The sequence below is a fragment of the Eumetopias jubatus genome, unplaced genomic scaffold, assembly GCF_037043125.1.
Source record: "Eumetopias jubatus isolate StellerSeaLion01/CBP00866 unplaced genomic scaffold, mEumJub1_p1.0 scaffold_10, whole genome shotgun sequence".
NCBI classification, from domain to species: Eukaryota; Metazoa; Chordata; class Mammalia; order Carnivora; family Otariidae; genus Eumetopias; species Eumetopias jubatus.
The window spans coordinates 76,239,442-76,265,150 of NW_028274816.1; the positions used below are offsets into that span (position 1 = coordinate 76,239,442).

Genomic DNA, 25,709 nt, shown 5'->3' on the forward strand with positions numbered 1-25,709 from the left:
GAGAAATAATTACAAATAATTACGTGATGCCCAGGAGGTGCTGGTTAACACTAGGATGGCAATCATATTGCAATTGTATAAATGTATCAAATCAGCATGTACAATTTAAACTTAGGCAATGGTCTAGGTCAATTATATCTCAGTAAATTTAATAAAGTGAAGTTCAAATAAAAAAAGGAAGTGGCAAGAACAATAATTATTGTATGCTTTTATATGATTTTTAAAAAAAAATTTAAAAGAAGGCGGCAGAGGGGTGGCACCTGGGTGGCTCAGTCGGTTAAGCGTCTGCCTTCAGTTCAGGTCATGATTCCAGGGTCCTGGGATCGAGCCCCACGTCGGGCTCCCTGCTCTGCGGGAAGCCTGCTTCTCCCTCTCCCGCTCCCATTCCCCCTGCTTGTGCTCTCTCTCTGTCAAGTACATAAAATCTTAAAAAAAAGAAGAATCAATGAGAGCCCCGGGAATGCAGGAGTAAACGTTCCTTGGTGTGATGGTGGTTGTGGTTTACCTCCTGAAGCTAATAATCAGGTAGCTAGAGCTGCCAGCCATCAAGTTATGCCCATGGAGGCTGGAAGCTAGAGAAAGCAACAGATCCAGGGGGATTTCTGAAAGACTATAGCACACCCTCTAATAAATATGTGTCTTAGAATCCAACCTACTCAAATCTGTATGTCTTCCTTTTGGGAATGAGCCTTATAAGAGAGGCTGGGAAATAGGGGGTCCTCCCTTCCCTCCAAAGCCATATAACTCTCCGCACCCACAGCCGGAGCATGAAGGACTGCAGGCTGTCCCAACCCTGCAGATTTCTAGTCTCTGACGCAGAGGAATATGGTACCAAGACAGAGAGATCTGCCTAAGAGCGGGCTTGCTAGCCTTGCTGGAGGCACCAACCACATTGGAATGTGTCCAAAAATCATCACCAGCTGATGTGCAAGTAGGCGATCAGTTCTGATGGTCTATGAAACCCTCTACGTAAATCAGAGGAGGTTCCTGCTCCTCTTAATAATCTTTTCTCAATGAATGGTGCTTGATCCCTTGCAAAGCGTAGCAACTGTTTCTTGTTCAGTGTTACGAGCGCCCACTGTTAACGCATTCAGTTCTCACATCAACGCCGCAAGCTGGGTATGTTATTGTCACCTCACGCGATGAAGCTCTGACTCAGACCGATGAAATAAGTGGCGCAAGGTCACCAACTGGGAAGTGGCAGAGTTCGAGGCCACATTTGGTTGGTTCCAAAGCACAGACTCCTAATCGCTTGGTCAACACTCACTTTCCAGCTTTCAGATCCGTTTTCCTAAATGAAAAGTATGAAGTAACAAGTGATGGTATCATAATTTCGGTGGTGTCCTGGCAGACTGGCTCTCCAGGGGAGGAAAGAAAGAAAAAAAAAAAAAAAAGGCCTGATTTGTAGCATTTGCTGATCTCTATCCTGTAAATAATTGCACCATGGCTGATTTTGACATACAGATGCCTAGTGACATTCTGGACTATTGAATAGTGGGCTCCCAGGAGCTGGTGCCAGCCTACCCCAGCACGCCACTGCAGGGTTCCCGTTACACGGATGAACAGACCAAGGCTCCAAGACATCAGTGTACATGCTGTGAGGTCACATAATTAATAGCGAACTCTGAATTTGAACTTGGAACCTCTACAAAAAGGCTCTTCATCTGCTGGATGGACTCAGTTGGAGGGTCCTAGATCAATGAGCAAAGAAATGGGAAGTAGGGAAGAAGAAAAAGGTAGAATGGGAGAAGAAGCAGAGATGTCAGCTCAGGTGGAAAGTAAATGGAGTAAGAGAAAAACATTTCGGGTGCCCACAACTGTGGGCGTGACCTGCTCTGTCTTCCCGGATTCCTAGCCTATGCAAAGAGCACCTGCGTTTTCCTCCTGGAGGGTAGACATTTTCAGTCCATGTAGCTTGGCTGGAGCTGGCTGCACCCCCTGGCTTGTGGCCTAGGTCTGACAAAAGGGTATGTGAGACAGCCCTAGGCACCGGGATGCCCCATGCACCTGCAGCCAATCCATTCAAATCCAGCCTGTTGGAGGGAATTCTGGGATGTGGCTAGAATGACAAGAAACGGGCTATGTCTGGAAGTCCTTTGCTTGAATAGTACCCCCTGGCCGGGCCTTGTGCCCCCCACCCCCGCCAGTCCCCCACTTAGGGTCGAACCTACCTGAAAGAAGCTAGGATTTGGGGTAACATCAAAGTGATTTCATGAGCATGACTCTTAGTACTTCTTACAGATTTGTCAGTTGACTTGTCAACATTTCAGTTCAGAACATTCCCTGGGTAGGAGCTGCTTGGGTTTGGCCAGGAACAAAAATAAATACAGCCCCTAAATGGGCTGGAACGGCGGACAGATGAAGTTACAGGATCTCTAAAACCGGAGTCAACTTTAGTCCACTTCTAAGGCAGTGGAACAGAAGGCTTTTAAACCTCCTGAATCAATTATATGTCAACGAAAGTATTTACCCGGCTTCCTGTGAATGCCTCTCACAAGCCCTCTTGGGATCTACCCTCTGACACCCTACGATATTGTAAACGGACTTGTTCCGAGGGCTGGGAGGGCCTTTGGTTCTCAGAGCATGCCTGACTTGAATTGTCTCCCAGCAGCTCAGACTCCTGGTAACAGGGATTAACTAATGTTTGCTAACTAGCTCCTTTCGTACTCTCATCCACCGATGGATCGGGCCCTATCATCATCATCCCCACTTCACAGATGAGGAACGCGAGGCACAGCGGAGTTAAAGTAACTTCCCCAATTCAAACAGCTAGACAGGGGCTCTGAACGCCAGGCACTCCGGCTCGAGCCTGGTCTCTCAGGGTCTGTGCGAGGCGGTAGGTCAAGACTCAGGGTCAAGGTGAGGGGTGGGGGGGATCTGGTCCAATGTCCGCCTGGGGCTCTCGAGTGGCTGCTCGGACCACCTCAGTGACTCAGGTCCGGTCTTCCATCCTCCCCAAGTCTTATGTTCTCTAAGGGAGAATCCCCACCCATAGTGCCCTGGTCTGAGTAGAATTACCCTTGAATTCCATCTTCCATCCTGTGAAGGCACCGAGCCTGTGTCTTGGTCCTGGACCACAGCCTGTATGTCTGCATCCCACCGGGAGGCCTTCTTTGCAGGAAACGTGTGACCACAGAAACCTTCGGGACAAAGGCCCCCAGGGCTCTATGGTGACCTCATTGTGACATATCAAGTGATGCAGGTGTCACGTTGGAGGTATTCGGGGACCACAAAGGGCCATGAAGATGAACTTTGATCTATGGCATCGTAACATACAGCCATATAGGTAGGGAGCACATTCCAGAATTCAGCTATAGAAAGCCCTCTCTGCTGGCTTTGGTAAGCCCAGGGGGCCTCGGGCATCCCCGGGGAATACTTGGGATGGCAGATATAGCCACCAGGGTCCATGTGTCATTGCCTCTTGCTAAACCTCCAAGTCCAGCACCCAGGGAAGACGCTCCAGCCCGTGGTGCATTATGGACACCACTAACACTTGGGACCCGCTCATGGCATCCAAGGGTATCCCTAAAGTTGAGACCTTCTAGGGGAGAAGCCAAGGGGGTGCACATCGGAGTCACCACCCAATCCCTTAGAGGACCAAGGGAGGTTGAGCTTAGAAGGGCATGGGAGCCAAAGATGACAAATGAGCACCAACAGAGGAAAAAGAACTGGAAATAGCAGCAGGACGCCTAAACTCCCATAGCCCAAGAGGCCACGTGTGTTGCATGTTGCCTGAGATTTGTGAACTCGCACTTGAGAGCCTGGACGTCTTTTGAAATGCAAGCACACGGGTCTACCGGCCTCCATATCGCCCTCCGGGGCCAAGTGGCTGGGTCCTCCTGCTTCATAATCTCAGCTTTTCCTATCTCAGAACTGTGGTTCAAAGCAGTCTTTCTCAGGGCACCTGGGTGGCTCAGTCGGTGAAGTGTCTACTGATTTCGGCTCAGGTCACGATCTCAGGGTCGTGGGATCAAGCCCCGTGTCGGGCTCCACGCTCAGCAGAGAGTCTGCTTGATATTCTCTCTCTCCCTCTGCCCCTCCCCCTGCTCACACACTCTCTCCCCAAAAATAAATAAAGTCTTAAAAAAACAAAAAAAGGTAGTCTTTCTCACTAGGGAACAAAAGGACTTCATTCTTCCTTCTTAAGGAAAAAAATGAAAGTAGCAGAGACATACCAATGAGTCACGCAATATGTATGAAGGAAAACTTAATTTTTGGAGTTGGATGTCTTGTACAAATGGTTCCCATCAGAGAGGAAATATTTCTAGAAAACAGACTTGAGTACAGACCCAGGGTTGGGCGTGGCAGCTTCCCAGTAAGAAGTGACAGGATATTTGTCAGAACAGCTACTGAGGATCGAACAAAGCTTGAGGCAACAGGACAGTCGACCACTGGGGCATGGGGACAGATTCAGACTCTCGGGGGTCGTTAAGTACGAGCCCTCCAGACAGAGAGACCTGAGGGGAGTCCTGTTTCTTTAGAAAAGAGCAAAGTCATTTTATTTAAAATGTCAGAAACAACTCAAGTCACTACTTTGATATCGACAGCAAGGAGCCACGCCAACATAGCAGGAACAGAACAAGATCATTGGTTGGCGTGCCTGGCTGGCCCAGGCAACTGTTGATCTCAGGGTTGGGCGTTGGAGTCTCGCACTGGGTGCAGAGATGACTTAAGAATAAAATCTTTTGGGAAAAAAAAAAAAAGATCAGTCGTTTAACGTCAATCACTCAGACAGCCATTTGCATGGCTCACCAATGGGCTTTTATTAAAATTGTACATAGATCTCAGACTTAATTCTTTTTAAAAAAGAACTTCCTCTATGCCTAAGTATCAAAATAGTTCTCTTTTTTAAATACCTTGAAAAACAGTAACGTAATTCTTTTGCTATATATTAAATATCTTCCTACACTCTCAATCATTTCTGTTCCATCTCTCCTAGAATCCTGCTTGAAGGTCACGACCATGTTTTTTTGGCATCTTGAAGGCGTTATCCCGGAGAAGCACTGGAGATTTGAGAAAGGTAAGCAATGGCAAGAACTGATTTGATGTCGAAGACTCTTATTTCCGAGGCTTCCCTGCAGAGTTATATGCTGTCAGGCTGGGCCGCATCCGAATCTCTCTTGAGTGTAGGTACTCAGGCTGAGGAATTTAGGGAAATAAATCCGTTCTTGCCCTGAAAGGGTAATGTTGACTCAACAGCACCATCTTGTGGCCAACACGTATAAAAGCACCCAATGGTACACGAAGGTATTCGGACATGCTGTGTTGAAGATCTAGGGGTGGGGACCAAAAACAAATGGTTATTTTATTTTATTTTCAGGGGCCACAAGACAACTGGCTCCCAGAAAGCCCACTCACAGACACAACACAAGCTTCTTCCAGCTGCCCTGTCTCGAGGATCGCCAGCCTCGTGCAGGACTTGAACACACACCATCAGAAACTGGACTCGGGTAACGTTTTCTTCCGGCTTAAGGAAAGCGTGTGGTATTTCACCTTGGGCAAGGTGTCAAAAGGAGTGTGGTCCCCGGGAACCGTCCTCTGTGACGGACCCAGGGCACTGGCCCTCGTGGGCCTGCTGGCTTTGCGAGGGAGGCGGAGAGAGCTGGGGGCTGACCAGATGTCCCTCTCCTGGAGGTTGGCAGGGGCCCTGGCCAGGCTCTCTCGGATCTGGAAGGAAGGAGAGGAGCCTCGGGTGTGCTCATCCACAGCCAGGCTCAGCCTGCCGCTCACCAGGGGCCCTGGGGACGCCCGGAGGGCCACCTCCGCCCTGTCATGCTTGTTCTCCTTCTTCCAAAACACAGATCTCAGAAGGGTGAGGGTCCCCTGTGGGAGTCTGTCTGTCTCAGGGTCTCTGGCCTCCACACTGGCCCTCGTCCTGGCTAAGGTATTCTGGCGCTTGTCTGCGCTGTTTCTAGATAATGCCGCGGCACCCAGAGGCTCCTTGGCGGGGGAGGGTGCCCTGCCACAGCTCCCTGCTGGGCCACTTCCCTCCCAGTTCGCCGTCTTCTGGCCCTCAGGCCGAGCTCGTCTGTCAGTCCCCGCTGAGGGCATCATGCCGAGGGGCAGGTCAAACTGTTTGGGGAGCATGATCTCCTGACTTGCATGCTCCTTGGCTTTCCTCGCTGCGTTTAGACCATCTGGGACTCCAGGGGCGGCACAGTGGCTGGGGTGGCCCGAGGGACAGGGCACTCCGGCCAGTGCTCTCTCGGTGGCTCGCCCACCACCTTCACCCTTAGCAGAGCCGGTGGCATCTGACTCCACGTCCTCGCCAACAGCGCCCGTCAACAGTGGCACGATGGACTGGCTTGTGGATCGGGGTCTCCGCCTGGACTCCAAATACTCCACCAGCTCGGCAGATGCACCCAGTGGTTTCTCCCGGGGTCTGAAAGACCATCGGAGGGGCATGGTCTTGAAGGCCCCCTGCTTGGCTCTGGAAGGGGTTGGCTCCTTCATGCTGATGCTTCGGCCTCGTACACCCCGTACCAGAGGCCTGGACTCCAACCCTCCTGAAAGAGACACCAAGAGCATCAGTGCCCAAATATCCCTCCAGGTGCAATGAGGGACTACAATGATGCCTGTCATCTAACAGACATTGATCAAGCATCCCTGATGCATCAGGCAGTACCATGCTGGGCGTCCAGGACACAGCAACGAGCAGGACGCTGAGGTTCTAGAGCTCGGGAGCATCGACGTGTGCACCCTCTGTCCCACGAAATCCATTTACATATTCAAAGCCACAGGGCAAGCCAGTGTCAAAAAAGGGAGCTACATGCCCAGACAGCACAGACTCCTGAGAAGGCCTGGTCTCAGAGGCATCTAGCCCTAAGGCGGAACATCATTTTCATTTATATTTAAATATTTGCATGGAGCAGAAAGCTCAGCAAAAGCCCCTCCTTTTCCAAGCCAAATTAGGTGCTTATATCTTTCAAACCCAAGAAACTCAGATATCCTACCCTGGGCTAAAAAATAAATTGTGCATTTAATTTTATCAGAGCTGTGCCATTTATGTCTCCACTGTGTGTTTCGCAACACCTGCCTATGGTTGGAAAGACATTTCTGACATGTAATGTGAAATGAGAGAGTCTAGAAAAACAGTGTAATCCCACCTGCAAAAATATATACACGTGTGTGTGTGATGCACGCATGTGAAGACGTACAAACAAATACGGAGCAATAGACACTAAAGTGACAACATGTCGAGGGGGCCACGGGATGCTGTGTGTGACTGATTTTCTTAATTCTTTCCTAAATCTTAACGTTTCTAAAGGGAATATACACATAACACGGCTGTGTAACACATTCATGAAAACAATTCCATTTACGATGGCATCAAAAAGAATAAAATACTTAGGAATTGACTGAGGAGGTGAAAGACTTGTTTAACACTACAAACATGAATAAGAAAGAAATTAAAGATGACAGAAATGGAAAGATATCCCATGTTCATGGATTGGAAGCCTTAATATTGCTAAAATGACATTACCCAAAGCGGTTGATCTATAGCTTCAGCACAATCCCTATCAAAATCCCAATGGGGTTTTTTTTTGCAGAGATAGAAAAATCCATCCTGAAATTCATATGGAATCTCAAGCGACCTCCACAGCCAGTCACAAAAAGACAAAATACTGCAGGATTCCCCTGCATGAGGAGCTCAGAGTGGTCAAAACCAGAGAGACAGAAGTGTAGAGGTGGTGGCCAGGGGCTCAGGGAAGGGGAGAGCATGGTGTTAGTGTGAAATGGGCAGAGACTTTCAGATTTACAAGATGAAAAGAGTTACAGGGATGGATGGTGGTGATGACCGAGCGTAACACCACTGAAACGTGCACTTAAAAATGGTCAAAATGGGGCGCCTGGGTGGCTCAGTCGTTAAGCGTCTGCCTTCGGCTCAGGTCATGATTGCAGGGTCCTGGGATCGAGTCCCACATCGGGCTCCCTGCTCAGCGGGAAGCCTGCTTCTCCCTCTGCCGCTCGCCCTGCTTGTGCGCTCCCTCTCTGACAAATAAATAAAATCTTAAAAAAAAAAAAAACGGTCAAAATTATAAATTTCGTTATGTGTTATTTTTAACATAATAAAAGCAAAAAAGAAAAGCAACTCACAGTCATCAGTCACTGTACCATTATACTGCCTTGATGTGTAAGATGCCTGTCATTGCGGAGGGAAAAAACCCCTCCCCCTCGCGAACCACACAGTGCAAGGACAGTCACATGCATTTAGACAAAGACCCGATGTCAGCCACACAGCCTTTCGTCCACAGACGACACTCTCATTGGTGAGTATGAGAACAACCCTCCTCCTCCTCCATAAAACACCCGTCAGCAGCACAGCCAACTGGGATGAGCTAGATGCAGAGGGACCCGGGGCTCTCAGGGGACGGGTGACAGCTCGGGGCGTGCCAGCCGGGGAAGTGGGGCGCACCATCAGCCAGGCTCTCGGGGAAGAGGTGACGGGAAGGCAGAGCCCAATGCCCACCGGTGCCCTGAGAGGTCTGACATCTCAGAGGTTCCTGGGGAATTTTACCTGCCCCGGATCATTCTGGTGGTGTTTTGTTGTTTGTTTTTTTTTTAAAGATTTTATTTATTTATTTGACAGAGAGAGAGCACAAGTAGGCACAGCAGGCAGGCAGAGGGAGAGGGAGAAGCAGGGTCCCCGCAGAGCAGGGAGCCTGATGCGGGGCTCGATCCCAGGACCCCGGGACCATGACCCGAGCCGAAGGCAGACGCTTAACCGACTGAGCCACCCAGGCGCCCCCATTCTGGTGGTTTTTAATCATTTTTTTTCACTACTTGGTATTGTTGTCCTTAAAGCATTTTCTTATATCAGTCAGTAAGAGACACAACGTCACCCAAAATATTTTGCAGCTTTACTTTCGATGGGCCCTATCACTCCCCCATCAGGTTCCTATCCCTCAGGGGAGAAGCAATGCGCTGGGGTCTCAGACACACACACACACACACACACACGCACGCACGCACGCACGCACGCTTTTTGTTTTTTTTTCTCCCCTCTCATCCACGACTCTGGGCAGGGCAGAAAGCAAAGCTTTTATTCAGAGGACAAAGCTGTGACTTTCAGCTTTTCAGAACGAGAGGACACAGCCTGCAGCCTGGCAGGTGCCTTGGCAGCGCGTCCCCTCTTCCCGGATGAAAGGCCTGGGGCCCGGCCCGTGTCACCCCCGCAGCTCCCTTGCATAGGGACTGCAGATGACCACGCAAGCCCTTCCTCCCCTTTCTCCCGACGTCAGCGGGGGGAGGCATGGTGGGCATGGTGTACGGACAGAAGGGATGAGAAAGAGCCCGTGCTGATGCTGTGCTTACTGCTCACGGAGCTCTCCCTTCCGGGGGAGGGGAGGGGAGGGTGTTCCCCCTGCTCCTCCCGGGGCGGGGTGGGGTGGGGGTGGGGGGTGGGGTCCTGGAGGCCGGGAGCCAGAAGCAGAGGTGGCCTTCAGAGATGCCCAAGCGAGGGTTACTTCCCGCCCTGGAATTGGTGGCCTTGCTCACGCTCAGTTGGCTTGAGAAGCAGGAAGTGCCTAGAGCCTTAAGCCCCACGGAGGACATAAGTACTTCAGGCCTTCCTGAAGGTTATATAAGCCCCAGAGCCTGCATGATGGGCTTCCCAGGTCCTGCAAGGCCTCCTAACACAGATGGCAGCCGGACAGCTGGGGGGCACGGCCCCCACCCACAGCCCCACCCGCACGGTGGCTCTGGAAATGGCAGATGCTACCCTGAGAAACGTCCCATCTGTTCCTACATGACTTTGTATCCTCGGCTAATGAAATCAGGCGTCAGTGTGACCTCACAATGTGTGCTGTGAGCAGGGGCAGGGCCCCCCCACCGCCCAAGCCATGCTTAGTCTGCCTGGAACAGGACCAGCCTCCTGGGCCACTGGTCTCGGTCTGTCCAAGGGTTTTCACTGTGCCTCTTACAGCCACCCACTGACGCATTCAACGGGCACGTAATGAGAGCCTGCTGGGTGCCAAGGATGGTTTTCAGTGCTGGGGATACAGCTGTGGAGAAAACACAAAGTGCCTGTCTCCATAGAGGTTTGCCAGAAAGCAACAATATTTGCTATCGTGCTGAGAGTTATGACAAAGAATGAGGGGGTACGGCAGGGTCAGTGACTGAGGAGTGAGGACAGACCTGAGTGAAAGGTAGAGGAAGCCATGTGGAGACTGGGGGGGGAAACCAGCCTGCCGGCAGAGGGAGCAGCACATGCGAAGGCCCTGTGGCACTAGTGAGCCCGGTGGGTCAGGGCAGCAGCAAAGAGACCACCATGGCTGTACCCAAGGGAGAAAAGGCTCCCCCCTAGGGGTCTTCATCTTGTGAGCCCCCATCTGTATTTGGAGACATCTCTGTCTCTGGTTGCAGAGGGCAACCTGGGGCAAGTCTGATCCCCAGATTGTCCTCTGGTGCCCGAGAGGGTAAGGACAAGCTACATGGCTGAGCCAAGCCTTGTCCGCCTCTGAGGCCAAGCCAGTAGCATAAGGCTGGCGAAGGGGAAAGGGCTGCCTCGGGGGCCAAGGCCCCAGCCCCTTCCATCACTCCAAGAATCGCCTCCACTCAGGAGGGCGTGGAGGGGAAGCCCCAACGGGCAGAACAGAAGAAACAACACACAGAAGGGGGTCTGGGAGTCAGAGACTAAGAACCAACAGAACCATCAGAACAGGGCCCTAATGAAACAGAGCCACTGGAAGGAACAGACAGAAAGAGAAGCTCGGGGCGCCTGGGTGGCTCAGGCGTTAAGCGTCTGCCTTCGGCTCAGGTCATGATCCCGGGGTCCTGGGATCGAGCCCCGTGTCCAGCTCCCTGCTCCGCAGGGAAGCCTGCTTCTCCCTCTCCCGCTCCCCCTGCTTGTGTTCCCTCTCTCGCTGTGTCTCTCTCTGTCAAATAAATAAAATCTTAAAAAAAAAAAAAGAAGAAGAGAAGCTCTCGGGGAGATTCAAGTGTAGAACAAGAGAGGTCTGAAGCAATGTCTTCTAGGTTTTACGATGCAATAAATGCATGGAAGGCACAAAGGGTCACTGTTGAGACTTAATTCAGTGGCCAAAGAGAAAAAGGGAAAGCAGCATCTCACGCCTTAGAGCAAAATGACAAAGAGAAATCACAGGGAAAAGCGAGAAGATCCGGAGAATGGATCCAGGGGACCCGCCAGGCAAATAACAGGAGTTTGAAAAGTCAGACAATAATTAAACAAACAAAAGAACAATTTCCCTAAAGAAAAGCCTGCGTCTGCAGACGGACAGGCTCTGGGGGTTCTAGGTAGTGTATGAACAGAAACACAGACCTAGGCATATACTGGGGGAATTTCTAAATTCCAAGGTCAACGACAGACTCTCAGAGGCTTCCAGCCAGAAAGAACAAGCGATTCTCACGTAGAGAAAAGGAAGAAAAAAAAAAAAAGGCTGCTCACCTGCAACCCTGGGGCCCGGCGGACCGTGGGAAAACATCTAGAGACAGTGGAGAGGGAAGAATTCAAATCCAGGAGTCCTCCAGCCAGCCAAGCTGCGACTTCACGCCCCGGTCACAGAAAGTATTTGTGCCTCCACAGAAGGAAGAGGGAGTGTCACCCATCCCTGGAAAGAACTCTGACCAAACACTAAAGATTCAGGACCCAGACCTCACGACAGAGGGGGAGAGAAAGAAGACAGATGCGGTGGCTCAGCGGAGCCTGCCACCCGTGTACCACATACCCGCTTCGGGGGCAGATGGTCTCAGGATGGGGAATACAGAGTGATGTTAGCATGTGTGGGATCTGCAAAGGTACAGCGCTCACAGCCTGAAACAGAGGGCTGAAGCATCTCAGAGAATCTAAGAACCGGGGATTGGAATGGAGGAGGGAGGTTCCTAGAACAGAGGAAGCACGTGCAAGCATTTCAAAGCACTCACTCTGGAGGGGGGTGGAATGACGTGGAAGCCTTATTAGTCTCATCTCACTGCGGGGAGTGAAATACCACGACTCACAGAATAACATGACCTGGCTTCTCATAGCCATAGAATAGGAAAATGCACTTGATCGTACACATTGCGAAGGATAAAGGGACAACTGACAAGATGGAGAAGGAGGGCAGAACTTCCAGACAATGGAAAACAGGAACAAAGAGCAACATGATCAACTCAGCAAAAATAAGGCAAAAAGAAAAAAGAAACAGTAATAAAAATGAAACAAAATCAAGCTTATGGTTGTTACAATAAATATGAATGGACCAGGGGCACCTGGGTGGCTCAGCGGGTCAAGCATCTGCTTTGGGCTCAGGTCATGATCCAGGAGCCCCGCATCAGGCTCTCTGCTCAGCGGGGAGTCTGCTTTTCCCTCTCCCTCCGCCTGCCACTCCCCCTGCTTGTGCGCTCTCACTCTGTTAAATAAATAAAATCTGAAAATATATATATATATATGGATGGACTGAATGCTCCCCTTTAAGATAGGCTCTCAATTTTTGACATTAAAAAGGTAACAACAACAACAACAAAAAACTGCAACAGTGTTTACTGGAAACCACTTAAAATTAACCCTAAAGGAAAAACTCATGAAGCAAAAGATAATAGCAAAATTATACCAGGCAAATGCAAACAAAAAGGGGGACAGGGTGAAGTGACTAATCTTGAACAAGGCAGAATTTTCTTTTTTAGAATTTATTTATTATTTTAGAGAGAGAGCATGAGCAGAGGGAAGGACAGAGGGGGAGGAGAGAGACTCTAAAACAGACTCTCCCCTGAGCATGGAGCCGGACGTGACATCCTGACTTGAGCCAAAATCAAGAGTCAACCCTTAATCGACTGAGTCACCCAGGCGCCCCCTTAACAAAGTAGAATTTAAGATGAAAAGCATTAAGCAAGATAAAGAGCCACATTATAATGAGAACAGACAATTTATAAAGAAGACCTAATAGTCATCAGCTTACAGATACCTGTTAACAAGGCAGCAAATAATATAAAGCAGAAATGATTAAAGTCCCCAGCATACCTGATTAAAAATACGGCCATACAGGAAGGTTGCAATAGACCTTTCTAGCTAGGCAGTCCTTGTTAAGTCAATTTAAAGACGAAGTCAACTGAATCCAAAAATCAACTCACCCCATTTAATAGTTACAACACAAAGCTCATATCCCTCCAATAGACACAATAGGCGTTACTTCATGTGTACACCCAGAACACTGAGAAAATAACAATCGTTTGTTTTTCAAGATTTTATTTATTTATTTGACAGAGAGAGACACAGCAAGAGAGGGAACACAAACAGGGGGAGTGGGAGAGGGAGAAGCAGACTCCCCACTGAGCAGGGAGCCCGATGCGGGGCGGCTCGATCCCAGGACCCTGGGATCATGACCTGAGCCGAAGGCAGACGCTTAACGACTGAGCCACCCAGGCGCCCCTGACAAAATAATAATCGTGTACTTAACTTGGTCACAAAAAAAACCACGTTCTTGGATCACAATCCACAAAATTAGAGAGAATTAAAGGGAGTTTAATTGTAAGTGCCAAATCGTAAGTGCTTGAAAGTCCCGAATAACCTTCAAAATGGAAATAAAAACCAGAAATAACAGTCTCCGGAACTGGTAAAGCACTGATAAAGTGAAAAACAAAAGCCTCTAAGGCCCAATAAAAACCACAGAGAAAATTTACCATCAGCAGCACGTCTGCCGAAAAGATGAAGTCCCAGGGCTCCTTTATGGATTGGGGGTCGTGGGGGGGGGACAGTCATTGGTTTTCACAGGCTCTTGCTTTTTCTCAATGAAAGCTGCAAAAGTAAGGTGTTTTTATATCCTCCTTCTTGAGGAGCCTCTCCCTATACGCGTCCCCAGTGACAGAAGTTGCAGTCCCCACAAAACTTGGATCCGTCCTGTTGGTTAAAATGCCTTTAGGGTGCCTGGGCGGCTTGGTGGGTTAAGCGTTGGCCTTCGGCTCTGGTCACATAATCCTGGGACCCTGGTATCAAGTCCTGCATTGGGCTCCCTGCTCGGCGGGGAGCCTGCTTTTCCCTCTCCCTCTGCCACTTCCCCCTGCTTGTGCTCTCTGGCTCTATCTCTCTGTCAAATAAATAAATAAAATCTTTAAAAAATAAAATAAAATAAAATATGCCTTTAGAATTCTAATAGCATAGCCACCAGAAGGATGGAGCTCCCCAGCTGCCCATGTCTCTCTCCAGAGAACTGGAGTACTCCTTTTGACGATGACAAAATTCTCCCCCAAACCCACAGGGACAGGGGGTGGTACCAACCACCACTGAAACCTATATGCTGGAGTAGGAGCTTGCCCAGGCCAGAAAATAAAAAAAATGAGGCTGGATTTTTTTTCAACCGTCTCAACAGGTTCCAAAATCCCACCATTTCAGTCAAACCTCAAGGGGGGGGATGCTCTCTTTGGAAGCAAGGCTCTTGCTGAGGCCACATGGAATAAACTCGGTTTTAGAATTTATACCTAGGAGCATGGAGCCAAGATGCTGGCAGCCAGAGAGAGCGGGGGGAGGGGTGTCTATGTGCAGCCTGCCCCTTTCCAAGGAGGTGAGCTGGTGACTGGTGACTTCCAAGGCTCAGCTTTCTCATTTCACCCTCCTGGAGATGCTGACGACTGGCTGAGATATGGCTATTCTTCAATATTACTGCCCTCCGCTACCCTAGGCCTGTCTCTCTAGGGAGTTCTCGAACGCTGGGCCTGACCCTTGTCTGAGTACCATGTTGAGAAGTTGGGCCATCTTTTGAAGTTGCCTCCCTAGGGGAGTGAGGGGGTGGGTGTGCAATGCATTTGTCCCCGGGAGAAGTGAGAAGTGGCCCGAGGCCCCACGCCACTGGGCAGAACCGGGAGGGGTTTCTGAGCTCGCCCGGGGCTCACGCTGATGGGGATGGACAAGCTTGGGAAAGAATGCCTTTTCTCTTCGCCAGAGGCTCCCCTAAATGTGCATCATGAGAGGGAAGAGGAATGCTCAGATTGGGTGAGTCAAAACATAATGCATTAAACCATTTGCCTCCACAGAAACGCATTCTAAGGGAATTTGACAAATGTCATATGAACATAGGGGCACTCCTATCAGTATTAGGTCTAATCGGGAAATATGGGGACCCAACATGCCAAACCCTGAGAAACAGTGAACCGAACTGTGATACTTAAAGCACTATCCACCAGAGGGTAGGATTCAACGCTGTACAACCACCTGGAGCTTTAAGATTGTACTCGCACGTTTATTCGCTTGCAAATGGGAACCAGAGCCTGCTACACACAAGGGACTGTGTGGGCCACTTTGATACAATGATAACCCGAACTACAGAGAAGTCAAGGCGGAGCAACAAACACACAGGTGATGCCCCAGCGATCGCACTCCCAGACGTACACATGCAGACGTGAACAAAAACGTTCAAAGCCGGACGGCTGGTAAGAGCCCACAACAGAGTGTGTAAATGAACTGTAAACTCCTCTTACAACGTGAGGGGTTTTGACGACGAAGTGGAGCAGTCCGCCAGGGCGGAGATGCCACGGAAGGACATCAGTGGACATCCCACACAGCCGACCCATCCTGTGCGCTCTGCACAAACTTGCGGGGATTTCTGGGGAATCACCAAATAACTGAAGAATCCATCAATGTGGAACTCGAGGTGCTTCCCTTGATGATCAAGCCAACCTTTTCCAGGTCAGCCTCAGATCAGTTTCAGAACCCACGGAGGGAAGGAGCTGGTTCTCCCCACCCCCACCCATCGTGCTTTCTTTCTTTACCAGATCCCTGCTTTTGGTTTTTATGGACCATAGTCAACAGCCAACAGATAACAACAACGTCTGTCTGTCTGTCTGTCTCTCACCCATGGACACTTAAACATCTGTGCAGAGAACTTTTTGTGTCCCAGTTGTTTGAGGGTGTTAGAAGTCGGAATACCACTCCCTTCTGGAAAGGAGGGAGACAGTGATGCTGGAGAGAGACACCAGGGGGTAGGGGAGGGCCGGGAAATTTCTATGTCTTCACTGGGTGATAGTTATAGGAGTGTGTATGCGTTATGATAATTCATTAGACATTTGTGATGAATGCATTTTGCTGTATATATGTCATACTTCCATTAAAAAAAAAAAAACTCTTATTTTAGCAACGAATTCAGGAGCTAATAGGAAACATGGAAACTGTAAGTAACCAGAGCGTGTTGCCACTTTCTGAGGGAAGGAACACACAGCCTGAACGACAGGCATGCACGGGCACGTTCGCAGTTTTTCCAGAAGGACTCTGCTTTTGTAGGTATCCCTTGGCTCTCCCGCCCTATTGTCGCTTTTCCCTCTGGAGAGGGGATCATCTGAATCCTAACTGGCTCATCTGGAAGCTAACATGTTCTATCTTGGCATTTCTCGGCGGCCGCGTCTTTACCGGCAGCTCTCGATGGAAGCCCGTGACCCACTGGCCCGTCTTCAGCCTGGTGTCTCCTCCACCTGTCACCGCGGCTTCCGTGCTCTCCAAGCGCATGCAGAGGCAGGCCCCCCGGGGTGACCCTCCAGCCCGATGGCCACTCACCCACCCTTCACAGTGCGTGACACTGCTGGGCCACTGGCTTCCTGCAAGGGCGTCCGTTTGTGCGTCCGTGAGCCACAGGTAGCTGGTGTTCCTGCTACCTCCCCAGCTGCTGCACCTTGCTTTCTTGGCTGGCCTCTCTGCTCAGTCGCCTGATGTGGGGGGAGCTGCAGGGCTTGGGGGCAGGCTCTCCACTTTTCTGTCTTCCCAGTTTCCCTAGGCTTTCGATGCCATCCATGTGCTGACGGCTCTCAACTATTTACCCCCTCTCCTTGGTTATCATCCCGACTTGGATGTCTCATCCCGACTCGGATGTCTTACAGGAGTCTCCAAATGACCGTGTTGAAAAATGTTTTGGTTTCCCTCCAAAACTGACCTTACTTGAACCTGCAGTCCTGGCCACCTTGTTAGACGCTCAGCATAGAGTCCACCCTGATGCCCACCCCCCCGCAGCAAATCCCGTGAGCTCTAGCTTCCAAGGCACCCAGAATCTGACCGCCTCCTACCCAGCGCTGGAGTGCCAGCCTTGCTCTCTGGCCGGGACAACCACTGTCAGACCTCCACCTCGCCTCCCACCCTTGTCCCTGCCCCCCTGTGATGGGGACATCTAACAGGGTGGGGCGCCCCCTGCCTGGAAAACTTGCCCCTCTGATGATCTACCTCTTCCCCCTCATCCCTGCTTCTCATCACGTCATTATCTGCATTGATTCATTCACATGTCGTGCTCCCCATTAGACAGAAAGCTCTAGGGAGCTGAGAGGGAATGCACCTGTGGCTGGAGGGCGGGGGATGGAGGGGCGGAGCTGAGGGCCGGTCACAGAAGACTGGCACTTTACACCCAAAGCCGCGAAGTACCAGCACTTTCAGAGAGCTGAGGAGTAATGGTCGTCACAGAAAAGGAAAATCCAAGCAGGCAATCTGACCGACGCGACAGGACGTACCCTTTTCCTGATCGGAGAGGCTGGTGGTGAAGATGGGAGGGTCCGGCTCCTGGGGCCGGGAGGGGCCGGGGCTGGAGCTCCAGGACAGCAGGCTTCCCCTGGCACTGCTGTGATCACTCTCCAGCCGAAGGAGCCAGTGATCAGAGAAGGAGGAACTGGTAGAGCCTGCGGGGAAGCACACAGAGGAGGCTGGACCCAGCCCCACCTGGTCGGGGTCCCCCGAGGAGCCTCTTGCAGCCAGACTCCCACCCCTGAGGCCCTGGGACTGCAGAACCAGAGCAGAGAGACATAAACAAAAGTTGGGACCAGAGGAGAAACCCCACAACAGCTTCACCATGTGACCAAGTGAAAACGTAGGGAAAGGCATTCGGGCACAGAGAGGTCAGGGCGTTGGTGAGTACTGAAATGCGTCTCCTGACGTTAACTTGCCACGACTCGGGTTTTCTAAATAGGCTACGTTTTTGACTCATTCATTCTGTGTCCTACAAAAGGCAGGCAGGCTTCCCATTAGGGTCGATTTAGACCTCTTGGGGCATTGTGGTTTAATTTGGCCACCTTCCAATAATTATTAGGAAGAAAATAGGAGTATCTAAAAAAAAAAAAAAAAGCTCTCTCATTCCAAAGATAAGGATAGGATTGTGAGTGAAATGCATCACATAAGAAGGTCAACTTTGACCTCCCCCCTCTTTTTTCCCCTCCAGACTTCCAAGTTTGAGGCTGTTTAGTGAACATGTCACTGGGTATGGTCAAGCTGCTAAGTTTCCCGCTGAGGCCCCCCGTCCCTAACCACCACACCGCCCTTTCTAACAGGACGAATGGAGGTGTGTGCACAAGCGTAATTGAAGTCTGGCTTGAGGGGCGCCCGGGTGGCTCTGTCGGTGGAGCATCCGACTCTTGGTTTCGGCTCGGGTTACGCTCTCAGGGCCGTGAGCGGGGGCCCCGCGTCGGGCTTGGCACTCAGCGCAGGGGTCTGCTTGGGATTCTCTCCCGCGCCTCCCACTCATGCTCTCTCTGTCTCTGTCTCTAAATATAAAGAAATAAATCTTCTAAAAATATTTTAAGTCTGGCTTGATGAGAGACTGGAAACCTGAAATCCCCAAACCGCCAAGAGTCACCTGCGACACCATATTATTCCTTTCCCCGCCTTGGGTTTCACCGTGTCCATCACCCCACCCTACGAATGCGACACTCGCGGGTCGTACCCAAATCTCCACGCTGCAGGAAGAGCGCCCCGCTCCAGATTGCATGCCTCCTCTCCTGGTCCCTGTTGTTCGACTGAGTACCTTCCAGCTTCCCTCCCCTTACTGAGAGGTAGCACCTACCTCTCAGGGAGCTGCTGGCTGACCAGAGAGGGATGCTGTTCCGTTTCTGATAAAACAGGATGTAAGCCCCTCGGCTATTGACCTCATCCTCTGGGAGCGGCTCTACCGTGCTGTCATCATAACTGTACCACCGGCCATCCAGAGAGTTCCGGCAGTAGGCTGCAAAGGTCCAAACCCCAAGTGCCAATTACTGGAGGCCCCCGCTCCCCCCCCAAAAAAAAACCCCAGAAAGGCATTTCTCATGAGCAGAGCTGAAACAATGGACGTGTCTGTAACAGAATGAGAAAAATCGGTCCATTTCTGGCCAGAACTAAATTTTGCAGAATCCGAAAGATCAATCCGTTTTGCGCCCCGGGCCTTACGAAGTGTGCTGTGACTTTAGCTGAGTCCTTATGTGGCAGCCCTTACTCAGGCAAAGTCTCCAATAACAGGGAGCCCGAAGTTATTGAGCCAGACAATAATGTCCATGTTCACATGGCTCCTTGAGAAGTTTCGAAATGCACCTTCTCTGATTCAGTGTGTGATAAAAACAAACTCATTTGGGATTATGGTGCGCTTCTTTCCTGCCTAAGAACCGAAGTCAAACATTTAAGGAAAAGCCCATAAATAAGATTCTCGCCACCTTCTAAGCAATTATGACAAAATACTCTCCTTTCCCTCCACATCTCAGTGAATGGTGCCATAACCCACTAACCCCGAGTCAGCCCACTTTTCTGTAATGAGCCACAGAGCAAATATCTTAGACTTTACAGGTCACGTATGGCCACAGACTGTCTCTGACACAGATTCTCCTTGTTCTTTTCTTTTTTTTTTTTTTACCACCGTTTAAAATGTAAAAACCATTTTTAACTCGCGGGCTGTATAGAAACAGGTGCCGGACTGGATCTGGCCCGCGGGCCATAGTTTGCTGAGCCCTGTGCTACTCCAAACCAGGCACGTAGGAGCTCATCTCTGCTCTTCCCTGCCCCCCACCCCGGCCATGCCCCAGTCCAAATGCCAGTCTTCCTGATTCTACTTGCTAAATGCATGTCAAATACCCTGATTTTCCCCTCCTGAGTTCCAGCCAACACCATCTCTCATTTGAGCCCCAGAAATTTCCTTGAACTGGAATTCCAACTTCCACCCTTGTTCCCTTCTACCTGGTTTCCAGAGGAGAGCTACACCCTCAATGTGTGAACTAGATTATGTCTTCGGTGCTCTGCCTAAAGCCTTTCACTGGCTTCCCGTTACCCTTTGGAAAAAATGCAAACTCTCATCCATGGCCTCCACGTAGTACTCACCTCTCCAGCCTCATCCGTGTTACTTAGGCCTGGGTCACTATACTTCCGCCATGACAGGCTTTCATCATTTCTTAAATACACCAAACTCTGCCCCAGGGCCTTTGCACATGCTGGTAGCTCTTCCCATCATGGTCCTCCTCCCATTATTCACCCAGCTAGTTCCTTTAGCTCTTGGCATACAGGTGCCTTCCTCAGAGAGAGAGGGCTTATCCCTAGCACAGACAGGGTCAGTTGAATACCCTTTATAATGCCAGGCAGTGAATGAGCTAAAGCGACAAGCATCTTGTCACTGTGTGTGTCCCCATGAGGCCAGCACTCCTGTCTGTCTTGCTCATCACAGAAGCTCTGGCACCACACAGAGTCTACACAGAAGGGGTACTTGCCCCCGCCCCCTGTTCTCTGGCAGGTGCCTGGTGTGTGATGAGGGGTGTGCACATGCCCAGGGCCCCAAGGGAGCTCGGCATTCCCGGGGCATCTTCAAGCTCGGGCCACGGTCACGACGCATGACCACGGCGGTCACGACGCATGACCACGGCAGCCACGAGGCGAGAGGCAAGGCTCACCTGTGTAATGCCCACCTTGCAGACTGCCGTGGTGGTTGCAGACGGCATATAGGTCGTATAGGAAGTCCAGCGGGTAGCCGGCAGGCAGGCAGGCCGGGGGCTTCCAGGGGGGCCAGGGGCCCGTCACAGGCGGGGGGCTGGTGCTTCTCTGGGCCACGTGGGGAGCCATGTTGAGGCCAGAGAGCGGAAACTTCACCAGCGTGGACAGCTTGTTCCTTCTCTCGCCCACTTGACAGAACCTCTTGAGGTGGATGATGAGGATGTCCGGCAGGGTCCACAGGCTCAGCTTCACCATGCCCTGCTGGAGGGCCTTGCAGTGCGGACACTTCCACGCATCGTCCTGAGCCAGCTGGAAAGGAAGCCACGGGGACCGTGAGCTGGCCCGCCCCGCCGCACCATGGCTAACCCACCAGTCCCAGCCCGGGGGCGTGGACCCTCCGGGCACCACCTGCTCCTCCTTGGTGTAGAACTGAAAACACTCGTCCAAGGTACAGCTGTGCTGCTGGTGGACCCACCGCTGCTGCCACACGCTGTCTGCGTCCTGCACCCGCTCCTCCTGGAGGTTCCCGAACAGGCTGCGAGGAGAGGGGACCACGGGCATCGAGGCTTCTCGCCACCGAGGGGGCTCCCACCTGGACTCCGCACGGCACGCGGGTGGGAAGGCATCCACCAGGGGAGGCAAAGCTGCCCCGCCTGGCGCCTCGGCTGCACTCGGGCTCCCGGAAATCCCGCTCTCGCCCACCAGCTCCCGGAGGGACCCCGCGCTCGGTCGATCCGCCTCAGCTTCCTCATCCAGCGCGGGGCCCGGGACCTCGCAGGGGACTCGTGAACACTTGCTGGACTGAACGGGGTCCTTTTTACAAAGCAGGGCCACATGCACTCAGGGTGATAGGCACAGCCATGCTGAGCACCTGAGAGTGTGGACTTGAACCAGACAGCCTGGGTTCGAATCCCGGCTCTGGCACGCGCACGAGCTGTGGGGCACTGAGCAATCGTGTAACCTCTCTGTGCCTCGGTTTCCACATCTGGAAACTGGATTATGGTAGTGCCGACCTCACGGGGCGGGACCAAGAGGAAATAGACTGCATCTATGCGATGTGCTCAGAGCCGGGGGCAGGTCGGCGTCACCTAAGTGGTTACTACTCTTACCGCCACCGCTCCTCACACCATGCAGCACGGTCATGGTCACGGTCACTATTGTTTACATACAGACACTTGTCATTAGGGTCTCTCAGAGGCAGGGACCACATGGCATCAAGGAGGTGTGCATACTGCCTTAGGCATGTTGGGGGACCCTGGGCATGGGAAGATTTATTTGTACAGGCAGGCCCCAGTCTCCTCCGCGGGAGCCCCATTCTGTTGAACTCACCGCTCCTTGGCACAGCTGTCCCACTCCACGGCCAGTTTGACGTGGGGGGGGCCCCCTGGCCTCCTGAGGTGCAGAGCCCTGAGGGGAGAGAACATGGAGCCCATCAGAAAGCACGGGGCCTCCTTCCCACAGCTCCGCCTCCAAGCCCAGGGCCGATGTCCCAAACACAAGTGCCCGAACTAAGGGTGAACTAAGGGTAAACCAAGGCCGGGCGGACAGACGTGTGACCAGAAGGACCGTGGCCTGGGGGAGGCCCTCCTTCAGCGTGGTCCACTTTCCGGGGCTTCTCAAACTACCTACGATGAAAGACCCATCTGTTGATCGGTTTCTAAACCACTACAGACGGATCCTTTGGCAAAATACAATAAAAATAATGGGGGGACAATATAAAAGTCCAATTTAAAAATTATTATAATTTTAGATTATAGATAATTTAATATATACCTATATACTGTAGATAATATATATTCATCATATTTTCAATTGCTCTGTCCCATTGCCTTAACACATCCCAGTGCTTCCTCTCAAGTTCTGTCATGGGCCAGGGACAATGAGCGGTCAGGTGGGCATCAGTCTGTGGAATTCGCTTTGAAGCCAGAGTGCCGTGAGGGGGGCCCCTCTCAGAGCTCCCCAAACCCCTGTGCTCGCCTTTCCCATTAGACTGAAGCAGGATGAGCCAAAGTTTCTCCAGCTTCCCTAACTCTGTAAAGCGGCTCCCAAGCAAGAAGGGTGCTTTGGGCTTACGCCCTACCCTGCTGGTTCCTGTTTTTTACAAAGTAGAGGGGTCCATCGTTACCATGATCCTGACACCTATTCGGATTCTGACACCAATTCCAATGTGTGCTTTCTGTCAACACCACCAAGCAATCATCTCAATTCCAGCATCATCTACCAGAAGACTAGCATCAGATTCCCACAGGTGAAGGGCTTCATCCTACAGGACTGCCCCTTCCCACTTTATAGACACCAACTGCAAGTCTGGGTTGTCATCTGGGTGTTCTGACCCCCTGGCTGCAGCTGGGAGGCTCCAGGGCCCCCTCCTTGGGTTTGATGAATTTGCTAGAGCAGCTCACAGAACTCAGAGAAACATTTCACTTGATAGATCGCCAGTTTATTATGAAAGGATGTAACTCATGAACAGCCAGATGGAAGAGAGGCAGAGGGTGATGTGTGTGAGAAGGTTGCAGAGCTTCCATGCCCTCTCTGTGCCCACCATCGGTCATCCCAGCATCTCTAAGTGTTTACCCACCTGGAGGCTCCCCAAACCTGCCCTTCTGGGTTTTCATGGAGGCTTCATTATACAGGCATGATTGAATTGATTAATCAATCTCCAGCCCTTCTTCCTCCCCTCAGGTCTTCGGGTGGGAAGGATAGTTCCAACCTTAATCACACGGTTGGTTCCCCTGGCAACCTGGCTCCAACCTTAGGTTCTTTCCAAAAATGACCTCATTAATGTAAACTCAGGTGTGGTTGAAAGGGGTTTGTTAGGGAGAATAAGGCACCTTTATCACGTATCACTAAAAGCATTCCAAGGGTCTTATGAGCTCTGTGCCACAAGACCAAAGACATATTTCTTACTATAAATCATAGTATCACACCTTTGTTAAGGACCCACTTGGCTTTGGCTGGCTGAGCCAGAAAATCAGAGATGTTTATTGACAATTCTGTGTCTGTGGGGAAAATGACCAAAAGTACTAGATAGTTTACAGAGCAAAACCACCTCTCAGATACTCTGCTGCCTGTGTGCATTGCTTGGCAGGGCCGTGCAAGGTGGAAAGCCGTGAGGCGGCGGGACACACTGGCGTTACCCCTCAATCACAGACACGGTGTTCTACAGCTTGAACCAAAGACTCCGTGGCAGAATTCTCCCCTACCCCAGATGGGACATTCAGGTGGAATTCAGCGGCATGAGCTCACCGAACGAATGTGGGTTTCCCGGTCAGACTGAAATGGGTTCAGATTCAGGCTGGGCCATCAGCTACCTAACTAAGTCGGAGCAAGTTAGTGGAGGCCAAGTGGCTCCATTGGTTAAGCATCTGCCTTTGGTTCAGGTCATGATCTCGGGGTCCTGGGATCGAGCCCCGCTTCAGGCTCCCTGCTCAGCGGGGCGCCTGCTTCTCCCTCTCCCTCTGCCCCTTCCCCCTGCTCATGCTCTCACTATTAAATAAATAAAATCTTAAAAAAAAAAAAAAGTTTGAGCAAGTTAACCCATCTCTGGGAACTTCAGTGCCCCCTCATCTTCGAGATGGCCATCCCAGCACCTCCCTAGACGTAAGGGTTGAAAGCACAGAATGTGTCTAAGGATCTAGCGCACCGGGAGGCAAGCAACCGGGAGTAGATAGGGGGATAATCAACGTACAGACACAGAGCCGCCAAGGACTCCAGTCAAAATACAGTGACACCTGTTCTCTTAACAAATCTGGAACGTGCCTCCTTACCTGTCCACTGCCCAGTGACAGAGGGGACGGCTGTCCTGTGGGGGTAAGTAGCCGCAAGCCAGAGAAAGCCCCACAACCCGGACGGAGAACAGAGATCCCGGGTTCTGACGAGACATCAAACAGAGACAGCGGGTCAGCGTCGTGTTGACTGCACTGAGACGCTCAAGGGCAAATAAGTTAGTCAAAGACTGTCCTCCTTTTTGTTGATGGTGTATTTTGAGTGTGCCCTTAAAAAATATTAGTATTCAAAACCTGCAGATATAAAGATTTTTTTTTTCTTTTTTAACAAGATGCGCACTGTAGGGGCGCCTGGGTGGCTCAGTCGGTGAAGCGTCCGACTCTTGATTTTGGCTCAGGTCGTGATCTCAGGGTCAATGGGATCGAGCCCCAAGTCAGTCTCCGCACTAGGCATGGAGCCCGCCTGAAATTCTCTCTTCCTCCCTCTGCCCCTCCCCCTCCCAAAAAAGATACATGCTACACCTTTCAACATAGCAATCTAACACTGTTTATCATATTAAATTAATAGATAATTTACCTACTTTAAGATGATTATCATCATCATCACCAAATGGCCAAAATGAGGCGAGTATCTAAAAGGAAGCTAGTGTCTCTTTTACATACCAAATGCTTCAGAAGTATTTATACGCTTAAAAAAAAAAAAGCCACATACGGAAATATTACCTATGTTTTCATTCTAAGAGGCATGTTCTTTTTCATATTCTAACATTTCTTAAGTTGAAGGGAGCCTTAAACGGCGTTATTCACAATAGTCAAAATGTGGAAACAACCCGAGTGTCCATCAACAGGTGAGTGGATGAACACCTTTGGGTCTACACGCACAATGGAGTATTATTCAGCCTTAAAAAGGAAGGAAGTTCTGACATGTGCCCCAGCATGCGTGGACCTTGGAAATACTCTGCACCAGACACAGAAGGACAAACACCGTGTGATTCTGCTTCATGAGATACCTACAGTAGGCAAATGCATCAGGACAGAAAGTGGGATGGGGGTGATCAGAGGCCAAGGGCTGGGGGATGGGGTGTTTTGTTAAACGGGCAGAGTTTTCATAGGGATGCTGAAAATTTGGGGTAAGGATATGGTGATGGTTTTACAACATCGTGACTATAACTAACATACACTAACAAATGGCTAAAATCAACGTTGTGTATAATTTACCACTATTAAAAATAATCAACAGAGTCTTCAAGTAAAATAAATACAGTTTTTTTTTTTTTTTTTTTTTAAGATTTATTTATTCATTTGACAGAGAGAGAGAAAGCATGTGAGTGCCTGGCGGGGAGGGGCAGAGGGAGAGGGAGAAA

General features: G+C 50.8%; 1 protein-coding gene across 3 annotated transcripts in view; it reads right to left on the minus strand.

Annotated features, from left to right (window-relative positions):
- Positions 1 to 5,433: 5,433 nt before the first annotated feature.
- USP43 (ubiquitin specific peptidase 43) overlaps positions 5,434 to 25,709 on the minus strand; it is a 51,793-nt gene continuing 31,517 nt past the window's right edge. For 2 of the 3 annotated variants that reach the window (XM_028125081.2, XM_088027237.1), the window contains 7 exons: positions 24,388 to 24,491; positions 21,950 to 22,027; positions 21,029 to 21,155; positions 20,581 to 20,929; positions 18,738 to 18,896; positions 17,416 to 17,580; positions 5,434 to 6,506 (listed from right to left, as the gene is read on the minus strand). In XM_028125081.2, the coding sequence (XP_027980882.2) occupies positions 5,434 to 6,506; positions 17,416 to 17,580; positions 18,738 to 18,896; positions 20,581 to 20,929; positions 21,029 to 21,155; positions 21,950 to 22,027; positions 24,388 to 24,491 (2,055 nt within the window). The remainder of the gene's footprint in view (positions 6,507 to 17,415; positions 17,581 to 18,737; positions 18,897 to 20,580; positions 20,930 to 21,028; positions 21,156 to 21,949; positions 22,028 to 24,387; positions 24,492 to 25,709) is intronic. The other variant, XM_028125082.2, reaches the window with a different exon arrangement.